The 27,307-nt window shown below is 35.7% G+C and overlaps 1 protein-coding gene across 1 annotated transcript in view; it reads left to right on the forward strand.

Moving 5' to 3' along the window:
• Window positions 1–1,182: 1,182 nt before the first annotated feature.
• LOC123552740 (uncharacterized) overlaps window positions 1,183–27,307 on the forward strand; it is a gene marked incomplete at its 5' end in the record, with an annotated part of 50,568 nt that continues 24,443 nt past the window's right edge. The window contains 6 exons of the mRNA XM_053535021.1: window positions 1,183–1,261; window positions 6,991–7,159; window positions 12,273–12,424; window positions 13,322–13,629; window positions 15,805–16,222; window positions 26,359–26,681. Of these exons, the coding sequence (XP_053390996.1) occupies window positions 1,183–1,261; window positions 6,991–7,159; window positions 12,273–12,424; window positions 13,322–13,629; window positions 15,805–16,222; window positions 26,359–26,681 (1,449 nt within the window). The remainder of the gene's footprint in view (window positions 1,262–6,990; window positions 7,160–12,272; window positions 12,425–13,321; window positions 13,630–15,804; window positions 16,223–26,358; window positions 26,682–27,307) is intronic.

The raw sequence follows: 27,307 nt of genomic DNA on the forward strand, positions 1-27,307 counted from the left end.
CATTCAAAACAAATTTTAAGTCACTGTATTTCAGAGACGTCATGGTATTGTTTTAAACTTATTGATCGATAATAGCAGGTGGTAGTTTTTTTTTAAATTTTATGCGAGTTTTATACTAGTATTTAAGGTTTGTTATAGAGCTAAAGCTCCACTCAATATGTCATCATATAAGAATAGGTGTTTAATCAAATGAATAAGTCTTAGTTTCATTTGTTTATTTGATATTCTAACACGACCGGCGGATAACCTACATATATGTAGAGCTTAATCAATCTCGGGTTATTCTGCAATAAACTACTCGCGTGCAATGACGTCATCCGATCCAGGTCCGTAGCACGGTCGTAAAAAGTAGTTACCATTTTTTCTAAAACTGATGATACTAGTATGTTGTGTTAGAATCGAAATAATAAGTTCCCAAGTGTGGTTTATCGTAGAATAACCCGAGTTGTTCGTTGTTAAGCGAAACAATATATCATTGAGCCCTACGGCCTTCGTGACATATTCTTACGCATAAGAACTCAAAACTCGGTTATTCTACGATGAACCACGTTTGGGGACTTATTATTTCTTAATTATATGATATCAATCTCAATCAAGGTGTGAGCAGGCTCTATAATCAGGCAACCGAGGCATTAGTTCATGCCATTTGATAAATTAGCCTACATATGAACCCTACCTATACGAAACACCGCTTAATATGCGTAATAAATGTGTACTTGCACGTGTTTACAATCTAAACATGTTGTATTGTATAAGATAAGTTACATGACTTTTACTGTTCCCATACAAAACTTGAAAGTTTTTTTTTTGGAAAATAGGTACTTGGACTCGTCTATGTGGGTTTTTATTTCTGTGCGACATACGGAGGATGAATGGTCATGTCGGTGCATAACTCTAAGAAGCATCCTGATCAAAACGTTTTCATTCACATATACGTTTAAGAATACGCATAGACAAATACCTGCAATATGATTGCCTTTGACTAGATGCACTTTACTTAACTGAAATATTATCCTTTTCCAATGAACTTTCTCCCCTAAATTACAACCATACCATCTGTTTTATAACACGATATATACTTTGCATATAAGGTATATAAGAATTTGTTGCAAACAAACAGCAAATATTCGAACACTTTTGATTTATAATATTATTGAAACGTAATTTGTTTTTAAATTAAAGGATGCAGGTTATTCAGCATACTACAGTTCTACTGAAAGGGAAACAGGGTCAAGTGGTACATCATTCACTACAGAACCTGGTAAGTGGAAACTGTTAAAACGAAAATGAGTTTCAGTATACAGACGTTTGAAACGGAACTTCAAATGACCACACTGGCTTCTTTAGGTATATACTTACACTGCTAAGTAATATACTAGTAAACGGCACAGTATGCACTACCGCAATGTCATATAGGTTTACCGTCTAGAACTTTTAAGATCAGAATTCAGATCAGCCATCACCAGCTCTTTCATCCTTTGTTTTCATTAAATGTTCGAAGATTTTGGTATGTTTTCATAAATATGTACAATATACATATCGTATTGCGTTTAAAGGTTAAATGTGAAAAAAGATTAAAACAAGTGTTTTGGTGGAGATTTGTATCCATGAATTGAAAATGAATACAAAAACAACGCCAGCATTATATCCACTATGTCTCGAAAAGTAGACAGATCAAAATATCATAATGGTTAAAACTTTTATTAAAAGAGGTTACGACCAAACTGTTTTGAGGCATACCGCATGTTTAGTGTTCAACCCGTTTACAGTTGGACACTACGCTTCCCTCTTTGATTGTGTCTGACGGAAGAGGGGAAGGACTCTATGAAAAACAGTTTTTAAATCCCACCAGGACTGAACTGGTGTGATACCTGTCTTCCGGCCTGTTTCGTCGGGCCGCCCTTAAGGTTGTTTCTCTTGTAGCACTGTCTTCTGCAAAGACATTGAGTATATACGGTTTTGGTTCTTAAGGTTTGCTTTTTATATATTTATACAGAAGCTGTTTTGTGTTTTACATGCCATGCCTTTTTTGTTTCCATTACGTGTGTTAAAGATTCATTCACCTGGCGGGGATTACTTTTATTTACACTGTCCCGTGTCTTTGGAACATGGCAAGTGGGGGTAAGAGTGAGGTTGGGTGCGCACCATAAACCGGTTTAAGCTCCCCAGTGGTGTTTTTGCCACTGACCGTTCCAAGGCGGTGCCCCACTGTGTTCCTTTATTTGTTCGTTTTGTCCTCGTGTGTTTGCTTTGTGTGTGTGTGTGCGTGCGTGCGTATGTGTTTGTGTGCATGCGTGTGTGCGTGCGTGTGTGTGTGGTTTGCATGTCGGCGTGCTGTGGGTTTCGTTTTGGGGAGTCTGCGTTTTTAGAACATGGCATTCCCCGTTTGATATTTTCTTTGCTTTTTATATTATATTTATGAAATAAACCGAGTACACTTCAATTATAATGGATTAATATATAGTTTGTTCCTTATAAATGAAGTGTACTTAGTCAGTTTCACGGATAAGAAGCCAAATTAAAATAAAAGTCTGCTTCTCTATTTTTTTATCACGAACAAGGAAGCAAACTTGGTTTTACTGGAAATATATAAGAGCAGACTTTCTTTTTGTGTACTTGATACTATTTCTCTTGGTTAAAGACGATAAAATGCACTCTTTAAGCCAACATTGTAGACAGTTTGGTAGACAATTTTTTTATGACTTTCTTTACTCTTATTTTTTAAAGATCTCGCTCATAATCAAACCAGCAGTACTTTATAAAATTTGGAAAATTAAACATAGTCCTTATTTTAATAAGATATTTGTAAATGTGTTAAAAAGTTTATCAAAAGAGGATACGATGCAAAAATCGTGAAGCACAGTGCATGTTTGTTGATTGACCCATCTACAGTTAATCGCTACGCTTTCCTATTGGATAGTGCGGTGACTAATGAAGTGTAAGACTCCATGATGCTTTTCTCCTAAATCCTACATAAAATGGACGGAGGGAGAGGAAATTTGTCTTGCGGCTTTCTTGGCCGTGCCCTTAAAAGTTAGACTCTTGGTGCTCTGACTTCAGACAAGTTGTTAAGTACAATGGTGTAATTATACCTTAGATTTACCTTAATTTTATGTTTTACTTAATATAATCTGTTTTTAGTTTTCGTTAATTTTAGAGCCTTTCTCAGCGGGGACATTGTGTTGTCTAACTTGTTGAAAATAGGGTTAATGCGAGGTTGGCATGCCTTAAACGCGTTTAAACCCCTAGTTTCAGTTTTATAGGTGACTGACCGTTCCAAGGCGGTGCCCCTTTTCAATATGTTTTCATGCCGTCTTGTATTTTGTGTTGAGTATGTTTCCTTGTTTGTGTTTAGTGTTTCTTTCCTCTTTCTCCTCACTCCCCCATCCTTTCCTCTTGCAGTTGCGCTCCCTTGTTTTGACATCTCCTCCCCCTTCACTATGAATAAGTTGTCGTGCCAACCTTAATTTTGGCTGCCGGAATCATAAGGCACTGCCCGATTGTTGTTCAATCCTGCTTATATGTGTGCGTTTGTGTGCTTGTGCATCTGTGTGTCTTGGGCGGTGCCCTACAGGAATCCAAACACACCAAATGTCAGGTTATCAGTGTCACAAAAAGGAACCATCCTATCCGTCATTATACTACCTGTATAATACACTAGATAGAATCTCACCTCAGCGAAATACTTCGGCGTAGATATCTCAAACAATCTTTAATGGGACGTCCACATAAACAGGTCAACCAAAAAAGCAAATCAAACTCTATGTTTCCCCCGCAGGAATATGAAGGTCAACTCCAAATCCTTAAGTCTACGGCATATCATACCCTCACAGCGAGGTCTGGTGTCCATATACACAAACCCAAATAGACTAAATAGAAGCGGTCCAAAGACGAGCAGCTTGCTTTTGGCCGCATCTCGTGTATCACTGACCTGCTATACAGTCTAAAATGGCGCAGGCTAGATCTCCCTCCCTCTCTCTCTGTCTGTCTCTCTCTCTCTCTCATGTTTAACATCTCAAATCAACTGGTTGCAATCCACATGGACGATTATCTCATCTCCCTAACAAGACAATCACGCCAATATTATCCGCTTGTCTTAAAGGTTAATCTATGCACTGACTACTACAAGTAGTACAGGGGTCGGTTTGGCATCAAGATTGTGCATACGTGAGAATGACGTCATAGCAGGTGCGCGGCGGCCATTTTGAATTCTATTTTTAGAATGTCATCATCATTTTATTCTTAAAAATGACTTCATAATGCTTTAAATAAAATCGATAAAGAGAAATCTATTTTAGCAGGGGTTTTGTCAGAGCCACTTGCTTTAGTTAGGCTAAATCCGAAGACATTCGCTCAAAGCCTTTAGATTTGAACTGCCAAATTCGCATGACGAAAGTAGTCATTGGTTAACAAAAAGAAAGCAGCGGTAAGCATTTGCGATATCAGCTGGAAAATGGATTTGAAGTAAAATAATTATACAACAGAAATCACCCAAGAAGAATTCGCTGTTAAAATATAGTAATTACAGAATTAAAAAAAAAATATCTTCCTACGCGAAAGCGACCTTCAACTAATGGAATCATGCCTAACACGCGTGAACTGTATAGGACAATGCTTATCGATAAATCAAATTGAATTAGATGCTTCCACTGGAATAATCTGCGCTTATCACTTGCTTATTGTTTAAATCTTCATAGTTGTTTGTTAATTGACGATACGCAAGTCAAGTTCTTTGCTTGGATTAAGACAATTTTCTATGAGTATTCAATACCAAGGTTTAAATTGTACTACATTTCTCTTAGGTAAAGACTGGCTATTTTTAGATGAGCAATTGCGCGGTTGATCATGGTATTGATACGATACAGAAATCTGTTAGACTGTTTTACTTCCCTTGTATTACAGACTCTTAATTTAATTACGGCTGAAATAGGAGTCTTAGAAATCTGTACACTTGTAACTGATTTGTTAAGTGGGAGGGGACAGTTTCGCATTTGGCTCGGGTACGTTTTTTAAATAAAATAAGTAGATGTACTTTAAACGCCTTTATACTAGTGTCCAGTTGGTTATTTATGATGTTTATAGAACTAAGGATTCCTGCGTACGAGTAATTATTGTGTAAAATAAATGAATAAATGCTTGAAGCTCCGTTTAGGCGGCCGGGTCTAAAATCTTACCTGAGGTAACGGAAGTCAGAAAAAAATAGAAACGGTCATCCATTCATTCAGATTCAGTTAAAATTTGCGGAAAAAGTAAACGGCGATGAGATACTTTTCTTCCCACCATTATTTTTGTCTATTCACATGCTTTAACAATATAGATCTGATTTAGGTCAGTCGTTCGAAGATACTGCAATACAGGTCGCGCAAGGTGTGCATTTTGAGTCAATTTTGCCTCAAAATTTAGTGGCCTGAAAGCGGAGTTTTACTCGTTCGACAGGCTGAAAATGTTACATGATGAAGGGTTAAATATATGCAATACATCCGCTTAACACTTTCCGGAAATTTCTCAGAACTGGAATTTTAATGATTTTTTCGCACTGGTATCGACGCAGATTCGTGGAATTTTCAAATTTACTGTCCCTGCCCCCATAACTGAGGCAGTTTTGCTTAGACAGATCAGTGGAACTGATTACAAATGGAACCAGTTTCAATTCCGACTTATAAAAATATCTATAATCTCTCCTAGTGATATAATAAATACCAAAAATTGTTTTGAAATGATTATACAATTGGCCAATATTAATACAATATATATAACAAATACGCCAATATGAGCCATTTGTTTTTCGGTGCAAGTTTGGTGTTTGTAAAAGAAATCCTTTCGAAAACAATATTCCGAGATGACAAACCACTGGAAGCAAGTTGTCGGGTTTTAAATCACTGAGTAGTCATCTCCTCGTTGTTACTATTGTACAGTTAGTAAAATGGTTGATTTTGTCGGATAGCTTTTATGTTAATCTGAAATTTCTGTTTGTAATTACGAGTGATCATGTCTTAGTCATGGTCTTGCACATCTGCGGTAATAATTGTCAACTTATAAGAGTTAGACATCATGGACTAAAGTGAGATATTGATATTTCCCTCAACTGAATTCAGCTCTGCGGATCCCAACTCTGTTACTCACTCCAGTGACGTACACGTGATCATTGACCTGTTTATATGAGATAGTTGTCACGATTCGTGACTCACACTCTACTGGTCCTTACTGAAAGTCTGTGAACATCTAGCATGAAACCAACAAAACAAAGAGGGTTTTTGAATGTATCTGACTTTAATGGTGGTACTTAATAGGCTGGTATTACTGAGTGTACATGTGTGCATTTGTCCAACTTCAATGAGCTCCTTGCTGTCAGCACTTTCAGTGCTTTGATTTAGACTGTCATGCTTTATAATGACTTCATGTTCTATTAATAGATAATGTCTCCCAGAAGTATACGGAGCAGACTCGTATACCTATCTAGGGTGTGATCGCGCACACTGAGGGTCAAGTGCTTAGCCCTGGACGGGGACATAACATGAAAACGAAAACAAGATATTACAGGAAAATTTAATAGAATAAAAATTCATTTTGCAATTCGAACTGCAAAATGGACAACATTGTGCAGTTTGCAGTTCAAATTACAAAACACAAATGAGACTAAAATGTTACATTTTGTAGCCTGTAAAGCCCCATAGCAATACCATGTTTTTGAAAGACTGCACGCAATTCAATATATATCTCGTATTGTAAAATGAAAATTCGTTTTGCAATTCGAACTGCAAAATGCAAAATACTTTACAGTTTTCGGTTCAAATTACATTATGCAAATGAGACTAAACTGTTACATTTGAAATCCTTAAAAAAAGCCCCCAAACATTACCATATTTTGGAAAAACTGCACCCTATTTAATTTATGGCTCAGAAAGATTTTCTTTGTAAAGACTTCTGTGAAATTCAGTAGGCCAGATTAATGACTAAGGAAAAATGTGAACTTATCGTATTATTTTTCAGCAATATTCTTAGTGAAAATCAAATTTACCAGTTTACAATTCACTGAAGAGATCCGAGATGCTGGCAAGGATGTTGGACGACTTGCCATTACAAAAGAGCTGGAGAGTGCTTTAGAGAAACTGTTCAGTTCATTACGTGGTTGTATTCAAGTACGAATTGTAGGTTTTCAGTAAGTATATATTGGATTGTAAAAGTTGTCAAAGGTGAAAAAAGTGTCTGAGATGTTAAGGTGAGACTGGTGTGTCTTTGTTACATTAAATAGTGACTTCATAGTAAACGCGTGTTACTGGTATCTTTATTGAAATGACTGATAAGGGGATAATTATACCGATGCTTTTTTCTAATGCTAGAGCTTCATGTGAAACAATGCCCAGAGTAGCACCTGGGGTCTTCCTTCACCATCAACAAGCTGGAAAGCCCGCCCGCTTAGCTCAGTAGGGAGAGTGCAGATCTACGGATTGTGGGGTTGTGAGTTTGATCCCCATCGGGCCATATCGATGGCTTAGCGCAATACTGGTCCAACTCAATTTTCTAAAATTATTCAGGAGAGGAAAACATTTATTTGAATTGGAAAAATATAAATTAACATGTTGGCATCAAATGTCTTAAGAAATTATAATTTAAATTCATTTTTGGCAAAAACAGTTAGCATAGTGTATTTCAGAGTTGGACTGATATTCCATTCAGTTTTTCAGTGCAATACAGGACCAACTTGAGTTAGACCATTTTCATATAGTACTTTTTGCTGTTTCAGAGCTAATTCAACTGCAGTTAGACTTCTGTTACACTGAAAAGAGAAATACTTTACGTAATTATACTCAAAATAAATATATTTTTAAGAGAGGAGATGAAGATAAACATTATTTTGTCTTGCCCTTCCAAAACAATTCAGAAAAAAGAACTAATTGTTTGTCAACTGGCAATTCTTATTGCGGCCATGTTTCAAGTAGTAGAATTGTGATATACCTTCAGATAAGGATAAAGAAAGTAATTGTAACAATCCAGTGAAACCAGATTACCTCAAAAAACTAAAATAGGGAAAACGGGCACCTCAGACTCAGTACACTTGAAACAGGGAAAATAGGCACCTCGGTAAAACTGGAAACCTCAGTACAACTAAAAATGGGAAATACACACCTAGGTACAACTGAGATAGGGTAAAAATGCACCTCAGTACAACTGGAATAGGGTAAAAATGCACCTCAGTACAACTGGAACAGGGAAAATAGGTATCTCAGTACAACTGATATAGGAAAAATAGGCATCTCGGTACAACTGAAATAGGGTAAAAATTCATTGCTAGAATAGGGAAAATAGGCACCTCGGTACAACTGGAACAGGGAAAATAGGTACCTCTGAGTCAGCTAAAATAGGGAAAATGAGTGTTGCACATTTAACCCAATTGTTATTACTGTATTTCAGAGGAAGTAAGAGAATCTTCCGACTCAATAAACACACAACCTAATTACATATCTTACAATTACTAGTAGTTCACTTGCAAACCCTTGAACATGGAATTCAACAACAGCAATAAAACCTAATAATATATAAAACTAAATTTGCAAATCAAGCAAATTATTCATAGCTACTTAAACTCATTAGGGAAATTGAGCTGTCATCATTTCTGTGGTGGAGCAATGGCAAGAGGTTCAGTAAATTATGTGAGAAAGATATGCAACCAGGCTGAAGCTTAAAGTTATGGCCTTGGAATACTGTTCCTGTGTTCTACAGACTGAGGTACCAGGCTGTTTACATATTTTCTTCCAGATTTACATTACATGTTTCTCAACTATACTGACATTCTTCCTCAGATTTCAGTCCTATGAATTTATTACAGGTGTGTAACCAAGTCAGAGTCACATGTTTGATACCATATGTTACAGGGTCAGATAAATGTGCAGAAGGACTTTTTTTACTTTTAGGAATGAGTTGTTAACATACAGTTTTGAAATTCTGTAACAATAGTGATTTCTAAGAAAATTCTGCATAATACAATAAATTGTTTCATTAATGACTTAAGTGAACATGCTACCTATTTTTACACACAAAAATAGAATCTTAGCAGAAGTTATTTAGAAAATTGGTAGATACTAGTAATTCTGACAAAATGCATATCAGAATTATGGTTCTTGGCCTACATAGTCACCTAATAATGATAAACAGGTGTGCCAAGTTTCAAAGCTGTAGCTTTTATAGATTTTGAAAAATGGTGGACCTAAACAAATATTTTAACCGAGAAACTCAAATTTTCTAAGTACAAAAAGGCCATAACTTTGACAAAATGCATGTCAGAGTTATGGTTCTTGACCTACTAAGTTATCTAATGATGACAAACAAGTGTGAAAAGTTTCAAAGCTGTAGCTCTTATGGTTATTTTTTTTTTAGAAAAGGTGGGCTTAAACAAAAATTTAAACCACAGCCGATGCCAGTGATCAAATGATGACAATACCTCGTAAGTATTTATAAAAAAATCAGACAAGCTAAAAACGGCCTTTCATCATAGCAATAGTGCTTGATAATGCCATGCCTTAAATTACATTATGTTTTGCATAATTATTTTTAGTGACAGTTTATACATACAATAAGTCCAGTCTTTTTTTCTAGCAAGGAAATCATCTAGCAGCTAAATGTTTATGCATCACAATCTTAATCTAATGTAATAAATCAAGTCTATTAGAAGATACTTTAATAGCAAATAATGCAACCATTCGAAAGAGTTTTGAATTTATCGAGACATTCAATGTATATCCCAGGAAAAATATTCTTAGCACCATTAGCTATTTCAACAACGGAACAGAAATATTTTATACATCACTACGTTCTACCCAGTTCAAATTTTGCTATAGCACCAAACAAATAACTCGTAATATTTTAATTTCGAATAACAAAATCATAACAAGTGTCATTATGAATTTCCAGCTTTGGTAGGGTAAAAATCTAATTACTCAAGTAATCTTAGAGGCTCTTTTTTCTCACATCTTAATTGTTCGTCGTGGCCACTTTCAGGCCTCGGGGAATCGATAAATTCGCAGTGGACTCACTTCTGCTGTACAATTTTATAAGAGCGTTAAAAAGAAATTTGAGATGGACTTAATGGCAGACATTTTGCTTGGTACAAGTATTATAAGTTTTGACTGTAATTCTTGATCAAGATTATCGAGAACTTCTTGCTCTTACTACATGTCTTACCTATGTTGTACTTAACTTGAAAGAAATCACAACATTTTTGTTCATTGATATGTTCAACTAAAGCATATTGGTAAAATCAAACAATTTAAACATAGTTCAATATAAGTCCAACTCAAGTTAGACTTGTTATGAAACAATTTTAGTGAAATATAAGTCCAACTCAAGACTTTTTTTGCAGTGATGAACACCAAGATTCTGAAATAGACTTATATGTTTCTTGAGGGTAAAAGTGGGTAAATAAGGGTAAATTTCCTATTTTTTTCACAGATTGTGTTTTTGACCTTAGTTTATAAAACTATGTAAAAAAGTGATTTTGAGAAAAAATGTCACCTGGACCAGTATTGCGCTAAGCCTTCAGTATGTTCTCCGTGACAATTTGGTAAAAGACATTGTGTCTGGTATCATTAGTCCTCCACCTCTGACTCATGTGGGGAAGTTGCCAGTTACTTGCGGAGAACAGGTTTGTACTGGTATAGAATCCAGGAACACTGGTTAGGTTAACTATCCGCCGTTACATAACTAAAATACTGTGAAAAATGACGCAAAACCCAGAACGAACAAAAGTAGCCATATGGCACATGATTGTGTCTCTCTTACATTAAACCCAACAAACGAAAGTTTATCCTTCCTGTTTACATCATTAGAGCCCAAAGTAATTGAATATATTTTATCAAGTGAGACCATCGTTTTAGGGGTTGTGAGTTGATTCCATCAGTGAGACAAATTTATCCATGGTAATTGAACAGTAGAAGTTAAAACATGACTGTTAAAGCACCTTTGCTCTGTTCTTTAATTTACTTCTCAAAAACTGCTTTATAGATCTTCACCAAACTCAGAGGCATTTTTGCATGGACTGAAGAAAATGAAAAAAATGAAAAATTAGTTTTCTTTTCAAATGTTTGAATATATATAAAAAATGAATATATCTAAAATGTATTGTTGATGAACATTACAGATAATATAGCGGGGGAAAAGATTAAAGGAAATATATATTTATCTGGTCATTATAAGCCGATCAGCTTTTTATTTTCAAATTGTATCATTTTACACAGGGTTGAACAGATATGAGGTAGATTGAAATTAAGGTAGTTCTGCACGTTTGTGACACAGTTTTCAACATTCTAGAATTAGATAAAACCCTAATTTTTAAAACTTCACAATATAATTAAAAATGCTTGCTTTTTCTAGCCTGACCTCACATAGGTTTTCATTATGGTAGTCAAATTATGGGAAAATCAAAGTTTTGATAATGAGTAGCCATTATTTTATGAAATGTTTTTTTTTATTTTCGGATGTATAGCTCTGGGCTTATTTCTGTATGCAGCAAAAATGACATTACGTCATTACTTTCGGTTTATCAAACATGTAAAATACCTTAAAACAGCATAAAATTGAGGATCAATAGAAATTATTCACATCTCTAATGTTTGAAAAGGTTGCAGTGGTAACCGACAATCTCACTGCATCCTTTTAACAGGTGATTTGAAAGATTAATTTGATTTCATGCCAGATGTTGTTAGATACTTTGATTACAAAATTAATGTTTATTTTGGCCCCTGTAGTTATCAGTAAAGAAACTACATTATGTCTGTGAGTTTCAAGTTCTCATTTGTAAATGTTCTGTGTGATAAGCGGGAGTGGGCTGTGCTCGGTATAAATATGAATGCACACTGAAATTAGTTTAACATCTTACACAATTCTAACATTTTTATTTGGTGACATTCCAGTTTCTTTTAAAAGGGTTATTAAATTTTCATTTCAGATTAAGCTAAAAAGTTCTCAATAGAAATAAACGATTAAGTTTTTAGTGAACCTCCAAAAAATATGTTAGGTCAGATTGGTATCGGGACACAGCTAATGCCTCACAACCCCTGTTATCAAACTGACACCACATGATACCTACAAACCCAATTAATAATAATGTGTAATACTATTTCCATGGAGGGTTACCTACAAACCCAGTAATTAATAATGTGTAATACTACTGTTTCCATGGATGGTCACCTACAAACCCAATAAATAATAATGTGTAATACTATTTCCATGGAAGGTTACCTAAAAATCCAGTAATTAAAATGCTTCTTGTGTTTTAGGTCAGGTTCACTGATGGTGAACTTCTATATCTACACTGATGGCAAGTCAACAGAGAGAGAGATTGTACAATTATTGAACAAGACGTTAAGTAATGGTAATTTTAGCGGCCATATCGTCAGTACTGAAGGGTTCGAATTCCGTGGAATTAGAGGTTAGCAATTTATCATATAAACAAAAACATGGCGGTCACGAATGTTCTTAATATTAAACAGATATTCATAAAACTAAGACAAAATGGTATGCTTTTGTTGTCATGAGAGGCGACTCATAGGGTCTGAACACAATTGTTATGTACCTGGTAATTTCTTTTAGATGTAAATAAGCAGTGAAACCAAATTATTTAGTCCTATTTGGCACATTTAGTGTAGGTGTACAGTGAAATCCAAATTAAAAGGATTTGTTTTCTTGATAGTCAGTTATATTGCATAAATGATTATTTAATAGATTTTTGCAAATTATTTGTCCTGTAAAAAAAGTGTCTGCTAGTAGGTGTTGTTAGTTTATATATGGTTAAACCAGTTTGAGCGGTGAAGTTCATGCCATGATGGAAGTCTTATTAAGGATAACAGAATTAACAGTCATTTTTATTCACCTCTTTTGATTTTAGGGTCACTCTGAAAGCTCAAGGTCAAAGGGGGCTTAACACGGAAAACACTTTCTGATCAATAACTTGAGAACCGTTTGGCCGAGTATGTTGAAACTTCATAGAATGATTGAAAATGGAGAATAGATGACACGTATTGATTTTGGGGTCATTCGATTCTAGGTCAAGGACACATGGGTTAGAACATCAAAAACCGTTTCCAATTCATAACTTGAAAACCACTTGGCCTAGAATGTTGAAACTTATTGGGATGATTGCATATTTCAAGTAGATGATCCATATGCAGCCAACTATCTGTGTCTCATTGACGTTTGCTCCTGCACCTATTGACTTCTTGTCTGTTACTACTATGCATTGGCGGAGACATGTATTTTTGTACAAAACAGTTGTTTACTGTGTTTTATGTACAGAAACAATTGCTGTTGATTGCTCTATTATTTTCAGAGCCTATTGAAATAATTGTTCCACCACCAACACCACCCCTGGTAAATGTGAACTTTCCATTACCACGACAACCCCATGAAAGTACTGTAAATACTGGAGTTGATGGACATACAAACAAACAGTTAAGCACATTGAGCGCACCTTTATCAAAACCTGAGGCTGTTTCTACTCCGAATTTATCAAGTGGTGCTATAAAATCATCACAGCCAATCATTGTCAATAAAACAACAAATATTCACCAAGGCCGTGCCATTAAAAGAAAATGTGGATATAGTCTTAAAAGTAAAAACAAAAATGTGACACTGAGGGTGAGTTCAACAAAATATTTTATATGTTCATGTTTTGGCATTGGCTTTTAAATCTTACAGCAAGTCAGCTAACGTTGCTCACCCTAATACTGAATAACTTGACACGCTGCCCATCTCAACTACGAGAAGTTCGAATCATAATTATGTCTTCCCTATAGGTGGGGGAGACATATTGTTTTTGCCTTCGCCGTCCGCATCAAGTTTGTGCGGCTTTACAGGTCAAACTGCAGGTCGGATTTCGACAAAACTTCACAGGAGTGATCAGTACCATGCCTAGTTGTGCATATCACAGCCACGGTCCGCTTGGCTGCACAAAATGGTCACAAGAGCTAAAAATAGAAAATCTTGTTCGGCTTTCACAGGTTTAACTGCTGGCCAGATTTCAACGAAAATTCACAGGAGTGATCACTACAAAGCCTAGTTATGCATATTGCCAACACATTCCGCTTTGCTGCACAGAATGGCTGCCAGAGCTAAAGATAGAACACACTTTAACAGGTCAAACTGCTGGCTGGATTTTGACGAAACATCACAGGAGTAATCAGTACCAAGCCTAGTTCTGCATATCGCCGATGTAATCCGCTTCTCTGCACAAAATAGCCGCAAGAACTAAAGATATAAAATAGTGTCCGGCTTTCACAGGTCAAACTGCTGGCTGGATTTCGACGAAACTTCACAGGTGTAATCAGTACCAACCCTTGTTGTGCATATCGCTGGCACGTTCTGCTATGCTGCACAAAATGGCCACCAGAGCTAACAATCGAAAAATCTTGTCTGGCTTTCGCAAGCCTAGTTGTGCATGTCGACGACACGTTCTGCTTCGCCGCACAAATGGCCGCAAGAACTAAAGTTATACATGGGGGGCGGGGTGAGAGAGACATATGTTTTTGTGATAAAAACACCTAGAATTAACAACTGTTGTTTCTTTTTCGATGTATATTAGCTTACCGGATCTCAATGTGCTCAGGGGCCTCTGTGGCCGAGTGGTTAAGGTCGCTGACTTAAAAACCACTTGCCCCTCATCGATGTGGGTTCGAGCCTCATTCGGGGCTTTGAATTCTTCATGTGAGGAAGCCATCTAGATCGCTTACGGAAGGTCGGTGGTTCTACCCTGGGGTCTTCCTCCACCATCAAACTAAGCTGGAAAGTCGCCATATGACCTATAACTGTGTCGGTACGACGTTACACCCAACAATGTGCTCAGGTTGACCTACTGTGATCACTCGCAATCTGATGTCCTTCTGTTTATTCGAATGACATCTCCATTTAGAAATGTTGATGGATTTTGATGAAACCTAGCGAGGATGTTCCCTCGATGGTCTTCTTCAAAAGTTATTCAGACAGTTCTGCTTATTTTTACATAGGGGCTATTGGAGTTAAAGATAGATATAAATTTAAACAACATTACCGTTTAATCTGCTGGTTATAAGTTCCATTGGAAACCCTCTACAAATGACCTTTGAAAATATTCTGATTTGTCAAAAGGTACTGCTTCCAGGGGCATGGTTACTTTTCCCTTTATATTGTAAAATTCGGAAATCTACTAGTCAAAGACTGCTTGATTTGAAATAATTTTAGGAAAAGTTCTTTAGGGGACCCTCTATAAATATTTTTCAAGTTGTTCCTTTGGTAACCCTCTATCAGGATGGTTCAGGTTATTCTGAATCATAAGAAATGATCACCAAACTGTAAAGGTCATGTTATAGATGCCTTAGTTTTTTCTCCTCTGTATCACAGAAATGTTTCTTTGATTACACTCTACCAGAATTGTTACCTGTGAAACTTAGTAAACCAAACTAGTGCCATCTCTGTCCCCTTACTTCTAAACATCTTTTTATCTTGATTACTTGGTGTTGTTTGACCATAATTTCCTTGGAGCAACTTTAAATAATGGGATGTACAATTCTATAAAGGCTTTCCTCCATACACAAAGAGTATAATCCATTAGATGCAGAGAGCCTTTTCGCCTTTAAATGACTACGTTGAATCTACCTGATGGAATTCAACTTAGTGTAACGTAAAAAGCATCCTTGGTTATTAAGCATTGAAATATGTTAAGTGATATATTGGTACATTTTATTTATCATTGCAGCTTATTACATCAATGATACAAATAAATATTAAGTGTAATGATGCCCGATAAAAAAAGCTAGTGTTTGTCTTTGATAATTGCAGTATAGCAGAAAAGACGTAAAAGATGGAGAGGACAAACATTTGCTTGAAAATGAAGTCACAGAAAGTGAGTATAGAGAAGATTCAAAATCAACAACCAGATTTGAAGACCAGCAAACTGTTGACTTACCAAAAGCAGCTGAGTTGTTCTGCACTGATGATACTACCTGTACACAGCCAATTAAAATAAATACTGCTGAAGATCTTAAAGATTGCTCAGGTGTGAGCGCTGGCACTAGTGATGATGGTGCTGAAAAAGCAAACACTACCAGTGAGCTTACCAATGTTGAAGCAGACAGTGGAGGGAAACTAAGGACCAAATCATTATCAGAAAAACAAATTTCAGGACAGTCAAACTCACCAAATTTATGTCGAAGAACTTCGGTTTCACTGGAAAGTGTGTTTTCACCACAATACAACAGTAAGTTGCTCAGTTACATCAATGTAATAATACTAGTTGTGATATGTCCAAGTGAATATATATTTTTGGCTGTACTTAAAATATTTAAGTATTAAGCAAACAGGCACATATCACATTTTGTTTGATAACAGAACCTGTTGCATTTGATATTTGCTAGTAATGACATAAAATTCCATTGCATATGACATTTGCTTTAGGCTTAGACTTTTGCACTTTAAAGAAAAGGCTATCCTTAAGGGGTCATTTCAATGCATTATGTTAGTGATTTGAATTGTTTCTATGTAAAATTACAACAAACTCTCTGCCTCAAAACTAGTGATATTATTTGTAATTTTGCTATTTCATAATGAAGAGAAAAGAATTTGAAAATAAACATGTAGCAGTTCTTTTTGTGATCATGATACTGTATATAAAGTTCATCATAAAGATCTTGAAATTGTCTTGAAAGGGACATGTTTTGGCTCAGCTGAGCACAAAGTGCTTAAGATGAGCTGTTGTGATAAACAGGTATCCGTTGTCATTGTTGGTCTTGGAGTTCTTTGTCATGAGAGGTATGGCTGGTAACACTGTAGAGGTCACAATCTTGATCCAATCTTAATGCTACTTCGTCAGAATGCTACCCTTAATGACATCTTTGAAGAATAATGAAATAGTCTATAACTGGGTAATCTAATGTCAAAAACTAGGTTATTAAGTAAGTTAATTAGAAAATCTAGTTAACACTCAAAAAGGCAACATTTTTCCTGCATCTTCATAAAACCTTGTCAGAGTGTTTATCTCTATGAGTTCTAGTTAAATTTCGAAATTGCATTTTTGAGATCAAAATTGAGGTCACCAGGTCAAATCATTTAAAATTGGATTACCTGAGGTAAAAATTGGATCACTTTGATAAATCATAGAAAGCCATATTAATACTCTGATTTAATTAAACTTTGTCAGAATGTTTGTCTCTATGAAGAAAAGGTGAAGTGTTAAATCATAAAAGACCTTTTTAACACTTTAGAGGCCAGATTGTCTAACTGATCTTTATAAATCTTTCCCAGAATGTTTGTCTCTGTGAGATCTTGGTCAAGATTGAAACTCAGTTACTACGCCAGTAGGTCAAATAAGAGAACAATCTTAACACTTTAGAGGTCATATTTCCTAACTTATCTTCATAAAACTTTATGAGAATGTTTGTTTCTATAGAATGAACAACAAGTTAAAAATTGGTTTACCTGAGATCAAAAACTAGGTCACATAGAATAACAAGCTACCACTTGGGAGGCTAATTTTTCTACTTAATCCTCATTTAAGTTTATCAGATATTTTTTTCTATATAACTTCGAGGATTATTTTGAAGTTAATATTTAGATCACCAGGCCAAATCTTTAAAAAGCCTTGTTAACATTGGAGAGACCACATTGTCTGCTCTAGACATCATAAAACGTTGTCAGAGTGTATGTTTATAAATCTAGATTAATTTCAAAACTGGATTGCCTGAGGTCTTAAATTAGGTCACTAGGTCAATTTTACAGTAGCCTTGGTCAGATTTTCTACTTGATCATCACAAATCTTTGTCAAAATTGTGGTCTCTATAAAATGTAAAGAAATATTGAAAATGGATAACCTGAAGTCAAAAACTAGATCACTAGATAAGATCATAGAAAAAAAATGTTGACACTCTAGGGGGACATATTTTTCTACTTGTTCTTCATAAACGTTGTCAGAATGTATGTTTATATGACAAAAATTGATTTTTACAAAATTGTTTTGTTATTGATTAAGAAATAGGGCACTAGATCAAAGCATTAACAGACCCTGTTAACAATTTAAAAGGCTAGATCTAGCTGTTCTGTATAAACAATTGTCAAAATGCTTGTCTCTGTCAGATCTAGGTCAAGTTTGAAATTCATTTATTTGAGATCTTAAAGGTCAAATCATTGAAAAACCTTGTTAACACTTTAGTGGCCATATTTCCTAATGATCTTTGGTTTACCTGAGATCAAAACTAGGTTTTAGCTTAAAACCTTTTTGTCTGAAACTGCAAGGCCTAGGCTTGTGATATTTACTTTGTTGCATTGCCTAGTGGTCATCTACCAAGAGTATTCAAGTTATGTACCTGAGGTGAAAAGAGGCGCCACACAGGGGGTCCCAAGTTTTACACAGACTTATATATAAAGAAACGTTAAAAATCTTCTTGCCTGAAACTTTAAGGCTTAGGCTTTTGATTATTGATATGTTACATTGCCTAGTGGTCCTATACCAATTTTATTTTTTAAATTATTCCCCTGAGGTGAAAAGAGGCCCCATCCAGGAGGCCCAAGTTTTACATAGACTTATATAGAAAAAAAATCTTCTTCCCTGAATCTTCAAGGCTTAGGCTTTTGATTATTGGTCTGTTACATTGTCTAGTGGGCCTTTACCAAAGAGTTTCAAATTATGCCACTTAGGTGAAAAGAGGCTTCACCCGGGGGTCACTTGTATATGAGTTATATAGGAAATATTGACATACTGACCTACTTTCTTGATTTGTTTTTAGATACAGTCTTGAAATTTGAATGACTTATACAGTTTTGCACACCGATCTTAACACTGACTTTCAGTGACCATGAATGTGACCTATTGACCTACTTTCTTTAGATTTTAGCATCGGTTTTACATTTAAAACATGTAGCTCATATTACTCAGGTGAGTGATTTAGGGTCATATTGACCCTCTTGTTTCTATTTATTTTGGTAATATATAAATTAACCATTAGTGTGTCAAAGTGCCATGGTAAGGTTTCTTTTTCTGACAAATGAACAAAAGAATACGGATAAGTCCTCATAAAATCCCTTCTAAATTTTCTTAAAAGATACAATGATAGCAACACTTTACTATCGAGTAAAACTGGTTCTGACAGTATTTGCTGCACCTTATAGCATTTGAATTAATGTCTGCTTAATAATTACAATATCTTTATTTAACATAGGTAGCTCATTAAAACAAAACATCAAGGTACTAGAATGTCCACAGGACAACAATGTTGAGCCCATTACCAAATGTTGTTGACACCAGCCCAAAATGACTTGAAAATTTCAGCAAATCAAAACAAGTTTTCATTCCAATATCTTGACGCAAAATATAGATATTTCGCAGAAATAATAATACACTCAGAAACAGTAACACTTATAGGGCAGAGAAAAATTTAATGTATCATTCATGTTTTAACAAAAAAGGAACAACAAAGGGAAGTAATTAAAAAATAAGACCCCCCCCCCCCCACACACACACCAAAAAAACATTTGCAATCAATAGTACAATCTGTTTTATTCGCCATAAGGTCATCTCATGATGCTGAACACTTGTATTAAGTTTATTAAGTTTGAAAGATTTTGGCTATGTTAAGTTTTTGAGAAACCAGCTAACATGCAAAGCTTTAACCTCAAACACATGGTTAAAAAGAGGTATAATAAGCTAGAATTACGTAATGGTAGTCTCACTATGCCAAAAACAGGTTTGAAGTTTGAAAGTATTCGGTTATGATAAGTAGTTTTTGAGAAACCTGATTACATGCAAAACTTTAACCTAAAATTCTAAATTAAAGAAGGACAATTTTTATACAAAATCTAAGCTAGAGTTATATAACTTGTCCTGTTAGGTCATCTTATGGTGCCAAATATTGAAGATTAAAAGCGTAAGTAGTGGTTTCACAGAAACCTGGTTACATGCCAAACTTTCGTGATATTGACACCAATACTAACAAAAAAGTGACAACGAAAGCTGTACTTTTCGAAAACAAGAGGGCCATGATGGCCCTATATCACTCACTTGATCTGGCCTACTGACCTAGTTTTTGACCCTTTATGACCATGTTTCAAAACTGAATCAGACATCATCAAAACAAACATTCTGAAGATTGGTTCACGATTGTGGGCTCATGAGTGTTAACAAGGTTTTCCTATGATTTGACCGGTGGACCTAGTTTTTGACCCTACACGACCAAGATTTGAACTTGACCTTGAAGTTATCAAGACAAACAATTGTTATTAGTTTCAAAACTGACATAGACATTATCAAGACAAACATTCTGACTACGTTTCATAAACATTGAGTCTTAACCGTGGGCTCTTGAGTGTTAAAGATACATCTTTGATCTAGCCTACTGACGTAGTGTTTGACTCCACGTAACCCAGTTTCAAACTTGACCTAGGGATAATCAAGATAAACATTCTGACCAAGTTTCATGAAGCTAGGATCTCTTTAAGTTTATAAAGATAGGGTCACAACAATCAAGTCACACATAAAAGGTTTTAGAAACATTGAAGGAAATGTTATGTTTGGTACATTTCCAAAATGCAGAAAGGAACTCATTTTCAAATCAATATCATACAATTTCACATTACAAGGTAGAACACAGTTTTCAGCAATTGTTTAACTTTATTTCTTTACAAATGTCATTCATTTTCAAACGGAAACAACGTTTTCTTGACGATTACTTAAAACAATCGGAAAAAGTTGTCTCCCTTTGAAAATAAATGCCATTTGTACTTAAAATATTCCGAAAAAGTTGTCTCCCTTTGAAAATGAATATCATTTGTAAAAAGGTAAAAATAAACAATTGCTGAAAACTATGTTCCCCCTTCTTTATGCGGAATTGCACCTTAGTATAATTTAGCTATATATACACTGCTATAGAAAAAAATCGGCATTAAACACACTAACTTAAGCAACAGGACAATTTTAAAATAGCAGACTTTACTCATTAAGTTTTTTCGTAAAACTGGGGCCGTGTTTTATAAGACTTGTCTTTGTGATGCTTATTGTCTGTTTTAAATTCCCAATGATATACATTCATTGGTTTCTGAGATGTTTAAAGAAAGATTCATTTTGCCAAAGAAGGGAACATTTTTTGTAATCAAATACTGTAAATTTATCATCTAAACTAACATTATGAGACCTTTAGAAACATTCAAGGGTCCCTAGGACCTCCCTCTGGAGTATTATCTATGAATATAGCCCTAACCCTTCTTCGCCAATGTACCATTACATTAATACTTTTGATCATATGGATTTAGGAATATTGTTAAGTCTAAGGGCTATATTCATAGATAATACTCGAACACCACTCTATTCATAGATAATACTCGAACACCACTCATTGAGTACACTCAAATAAATTGCCTAACGGTCACGTCTTTACTCAGGAAAGATTCCATTTGTATTCATAAAGGTGAGTGACAGTCGAGTCAACTCCCAAGAGTGAGTGACTGTTGAGGGAGGTCCTGGGGACCCTTGAATGTTTCTAAAGGTCTCATAATGTTAGTTTAGATGATTAATTTTGCAATATTTGATTAATTTGAAGGTAAGATAACAGTGTCATGTTAAAGCGGAAGTTCATATTTGTGCAAGGTATTTTGGAAAAAATATATTAAATTATGTTTGTTTTAATACATGTTGTTGAGAACGATGAAAACGCAAAAAAGGCCCAGCAAATCAAAAGACTGTTCAAATATATATCTACGAAACCTAGCCTAACGGCGCTCATCAGTCACTCCCAGAAACACACGACGTAGTAACAAATATTTACATTTTACAAGCCTAGATATCCGTTAATTCTTACTGAAATATATACAATCCGTCAAATTAAATGTCATGAAGAACCTATTATTATTAAATCTCATTGTTTAAATGACAACGGAAACATTTACTTATACAAAACAATATGAGCCGCGACGTGAGAAAACCAACTTAGTGCGTCTGTAGTCTGGTCAGGATCCATGTTGTCCGCTTTCAACGCCAACTGCAATTGGAGAAACTATTAGCGAACAGTATGGATCATGAGCAGAGTGCGCCGATGCGCAGGTTGATCTGGATTCATGCTGGTCGCAAACGTACGATTTTGATTTTCTCATGGTGCGGCTCATTTTAGTAATTGCACTTTAAAAAATACGCAGACTGGCATTCGGGAAACACCAACAATTAATGGCAGAGTTAATAATTCAGTTGTTTAAAAAAATTTCAATTTCAGCGAAAGTTAAACGCTATTATAAGTATTAACTAAATTCTACTAAAAATGCAGATTAAGTAGATTGGCTGACGGACGGACGGACGTATTTTGAAACAAATAGACGAACGAACGGACGGATAAACATACAGACGAGCAATAAGATGACAAGTTCCAACTATAAAAGTAATGATCAGCACTTTTGCAGATCTTATGTTATTGTCATATAAACCTTTATAATCCTCTAAATTTATTGTGTACAATGAAACCATTACTCGAGCTTTCCTTCCGAAAGTTAAGATTGAGTGGGATTTATGAATATGACTTTCGAACTCCACTCACACTCCCACAAGGTCTACTCGAGGTCCACTTCAGTGATACTTACCCGAGTTTGAGTCAAGTGTGAGTTTGAGTGACGACTATGAATATAGCCCTATTTACAGTGATTGCAAAGATAGAAAATAGAAACCTAAATGGCTGTTGGTGGTTTAATCAGAATACCATTTATAACGGTATTCTCATCAAACACATTATTATAAAACCAAACAATGCATTTCCAAAAGTAATATTTACAATCAGATGGAAACTAGCTTTTATAAGACTTTCTTTGATGTTCATGATTATGAAATAAAAATTTAAGTAGTTTTTTATGTAATCAAATAACTGCACATTTAATATTATGTCGTGACCGGTGTCCAGCTAGCTTAGTCGAAGATCGAAATTCAACTTCATAACTTATCCTAAGCTACACCTGAAGATCGAAAATCGTCAGATTGCAAAATAGCTTTTAATTTCGGGCCAGCTCAATGATCGAAATTTATAACATTTCAACGCCAAATTTCGATCTCGAATTGAATGAACAGCCTGTTCCAAGATTGATATTGAAATGAAAAAATCAAATATCGAGCAAGCAATTAGTGTCGAGCCATCTCGAAAATCGTACTTCAAAGATTAAAAATCGTGCAAGATCGGATATATCGAAATTCAAGTTTTTATGCACCCGGCATCTACTGATGCGGGAGGCATATAGTGATTGTCCTGTCCGTCCGTTTGTTCGTCCGTCTGTCCGTCCGTCCATCCGTACGAGGTTAACCAAATGGGACCGTTTCGTCTAGCATCAATACCCCTTACTAGAATGACTTGATACTAATGCAGATGTTTAACTAATTTAAGATGACCATTCCCCATCTTCAGACGTCACCTGACCTCAGTTTGACCTTTACCTTGAACTTGACCTCGTTTTGGTCTTAGGTTGCTTTGCATCGACAACGATGTCAACGGGGGCATCAAGCGTTTATTGAACACAACTCCTTGTTAAAAATCTAAATAGATTATTCTCGGTATTATATTTCAAGCATGCTCGAATTTTCAAAGCAATCGAATTTAAAACTGGTATTGAATGTGAAACTATCTTTTAAACAGCCAGTATCCGGGAAAACCCAGTACTGGTGTCATAGGAGAAGTCATGGTCATGACCCCTTTCACGGGTGCTCGAACCCACGACCCCTTGGTTGAGCGGTCGACACATTATTCACTGGACAACCGCTGCCCTCAAAATATTTGAATTTCGGTCATCCTGCTGGATCTAATTTCAATTCTGCCTCGAAATTCGACGACTTCTTTTTATTTTAATTTCCATTTCCGAGTCTGTGCGAAATTCAATGTAAGCGAAATTCAACATCATCCTTTCAAAATTTGAATTTTGATTTTCTACTTCTAACTTGTCCAAAATATGCCGCCTAAAATTTCAACGTTTCTTTTTTAAATTTTGAACTTCGATCCTCAAGCTGTTTAAAATTGACTATTGGATGTAAACAAATCATATTATGGAGCGTCCACTAATTTATAAATCCGTACATGTGTACCGTTTAGTGGGTGAGAAGATATCAGTCTTTACCGTTAAGGAGCTTAAATTCCGTAAGGATTGACGGAAACATACGAGAATGTTCGAGTCTTTCCGATAAGGAAAACAAAAACCTATACTCATCTGCAAAATGCTTAAAACAGACCATTTTCTTCTTCACCTAGAAAACTGAAATTAGTATGAAACAATAGCTAAATGAATATAGATTACTAAGTCGTTTGCAAAGGTCTTTAAGCGCACATTAGAATATATTTATTCTTTGTTAAACAGAAGACATTTCAGCAAATTATCCATATTTTACTATGTTTCTAATTGTAGATAGACAGACATAAAGTATACGCAAAAAAGACCATTTTCTTTTAAATTCATTTTTTAAATAAAATATTCATAAGAAAGACAATGCATTGAATATTGTCACATCGCATGCAAAGCTAAAATACCTATAATACTTTTTCCATGAATTTAAATAAAGTAAAGGGCTCCTTCTTTGCACTATATAAAATATTTTCACTCGTGTGAAAAATCGATGGGTTTTCCCATATGTCTGCGCTCCTTCTATTGAGTTAAACCGGTGAGAAAAAGAAAATAAATGAAAGAAAACAGCGGATGTGATTGAGACTCGCTGTAACTTAACAACGATTGAATGCTAAACGTGTGTATTTCTATGTTGCCATAATCTGTAAGGGCGACTCAAGAACCGGCGGCTCAAACTTGCAACCCCTGTTTTCGTATTAGTATTTGTATGAGTATTTTTATTTCCATAAGCGTCTGATGTGTCAAACTTCAGAATGTAACAAGTTTCCAACAATTTAGCAGTGCACTCATCGGAAGTTTACAAGGATACACTCACGCGTATATGAAACTTTGGAACAATATTGAAAGCAAAACCTCTCTTGTATCATGACTATGGAATTTATAGAAGTTATGATTTATTTCAAATTGATAGCGCTTGTGGTATAAAATTTAAAAAGAATGAAAAATTAACTCTGACATGTAAAACAAAATTATGCAGTCAAAATATGTGAACATTTGCGCTTAGCGGGTACTTAACTGACCAAGCCAAATGGCAATTAATCATCAAGGATGGAGAAGTAAGAAACAAAAAAGTGAAAATGTATGACATTTGGATGTGCGTGCGTGCGTGCGTGCGTGCGTGCGTGCGTACTTATGAATAATGATACAAACAGCCTTTAGTGGCAGTGGTCAGTTTCGCATTAGGCGCAGATACGTTTTTTAATAAAATAGGTACATGTACTTTAAAGGCATTTATATCTAGCTGTGTTTATGATGTATATCAATCTGACTAAAGTACATCTCCTATTACGCTACGCATAGGATCTGAGAACGACCTATTCATAGCCTCGTTCTGGCGACCCTTTCGCTAGCCAATCAGAGCTTAATTTACAAAATTTAGCAAATCTACCTGTAGCCTTGACTTTTGATATTTACAATTCTTATGTCGGAATGTGTCAGATAGCCGGTTAGCTCAGTCGGTAGGCCACTTGCTTAGTAATCTAGAGGTCCCGGGTTCGAGCCCTGGCGCTACACAGAACACATTAGACAGGAACTGTGCAATGTATATCTGCATTTCCGAAAAATATAGTCTTCAATCTACATTCAGACCAAATTTCATTAATATACGTTAAATTTTTACTTTTTTGGTCTAAGGTATGGAGCCACCTTAATAGATGTTTGCAAAATATTTGATCTGTAAAAATGTGTCTGCTAGTAGGTGTTGTTAGTTAATATATGTGTTAAACCTCTTTGAGCAGTGAAGTTCATGTAACGATCTAGGGCCATGATGGAAGTCTTATTAAGGATATAAAATTAACAGTCATTTTCATTCACCCCTTTTGATTTTGGAGTCACTCTGGAAGCTCAAGGTCACAGGGGGCTTAGCATGGTAAACACTTTCCGATCAATAACTTGAGAACCGTTTGACCCAGAATGTTGACACTTCATAGGATGATTGAAAATGGAGAATAGATGACCTGTATTGATTTTGGGGTCATTCGATTCTAGGTCAAGGACACAGGGGTTAGAACATCGAAAACCGTTTCCAATTCATAGCTTGAAAACCACTTGGCCTAGAATGTTGAAACTTATTATGATGATGGGACATATCAAGTAGATGATTCATATGCAGCCAACCATCTGTGTCTCTTTGACGTTTGCTCCTGCCCCTATTGACTTCTTGTCTGTTACTACTGTGCATTTGCGGAGACATATAATTTTCAACAAAACAGTTGTTTACTGTGTTTTTATGTACAGAAACTATTGCTGTTGATTGCTCTATTTTTTCAGAGCCTATTGAAATAATTGTTCCACAACCAACACCACCCCTGGTAAATGTAATCGTTCCATCACCACGGCACCTCCATGGAAGTACTGTAAATACTGGAATTGATGGACATACAAACAAACAGTTGAGCGCACCTTTATCAGAACCTGAGGATGTTTCTACTCCGAATTTATCAAGTGGTGCTGTAAAGTCATCACAGCCAATCATTGTCAATAAAACAACAAATATTCACCAAGGCCGTGCCATTAAAAGAAAATGTGGAAATAGTCAGGTAGCACTTGGTGAAGATAGCCCTAAAAGTAAAAACAAAAATGTGAAAATGACGGTGAGTTCAAGAAAATGTTTATTATGTTCATGTTTTGGCATTGGCTTTTAAATCTTACAGCAAGTCAGCTAACGTTGCTCACCCTAATACTGAATAAATTGACAAGCTGCCCATCTCAACTACGAGAAGTTCGAATCATAATTATGTCTTCCCTATAGGTGGGGGAGACATATTGTTTTTGCCTTTGCCGTCCGCATCAAGTTTGTGCGGCTTTACAGGTCAAACTGCAGGTCGGATTTCGACAAAACTTCACAGGAGTGATCAGTACAATTCCTAGTTGTGCATATTACAGGCACGGTCCACTTGGCTGCAAAAAAATGGCCACAAGAGCTAAAAATAGAAAATCTTGTTCGGCTTTAACTGGTTTAACTGCTGGCCAGATTTCAACGAAAATTCACAGGGGTGATCAGAACCAAGCCTAGTTATGCATATCGCCAACACATTCCGCTTTGCTGCAAAGAATGGCTGCCAGAGCTAAAGAAAAAAATGGTCACACTTTAACAGGTCAAACTGCTGGCTGGATTTTGACGAAACGTCACAGGAGTAATCAGTACCAAGCCTAGTTCTGCATATCGCCGACGTAATTCGCTTCTCTGCACAAAATGGCCGCCAGAACTAAAGATATA

Source organism: Mercenaria mercenaria, unplaced genomic scaffold (assembly GCF_021730395.1).
Source record: "Mercenaria mercenaria strain notata unplaced genomic scaffold, MADL_Memer_1 contig_4374, whole genome shotgun sequence".
In the NCBI taxonomy this organism is placed as follows: Eukaryota; Metazoa; Mollusca; class Bivalvia; order Venerida; family Veneridae; genus Mercenaria; species Mercenaria mercenaria.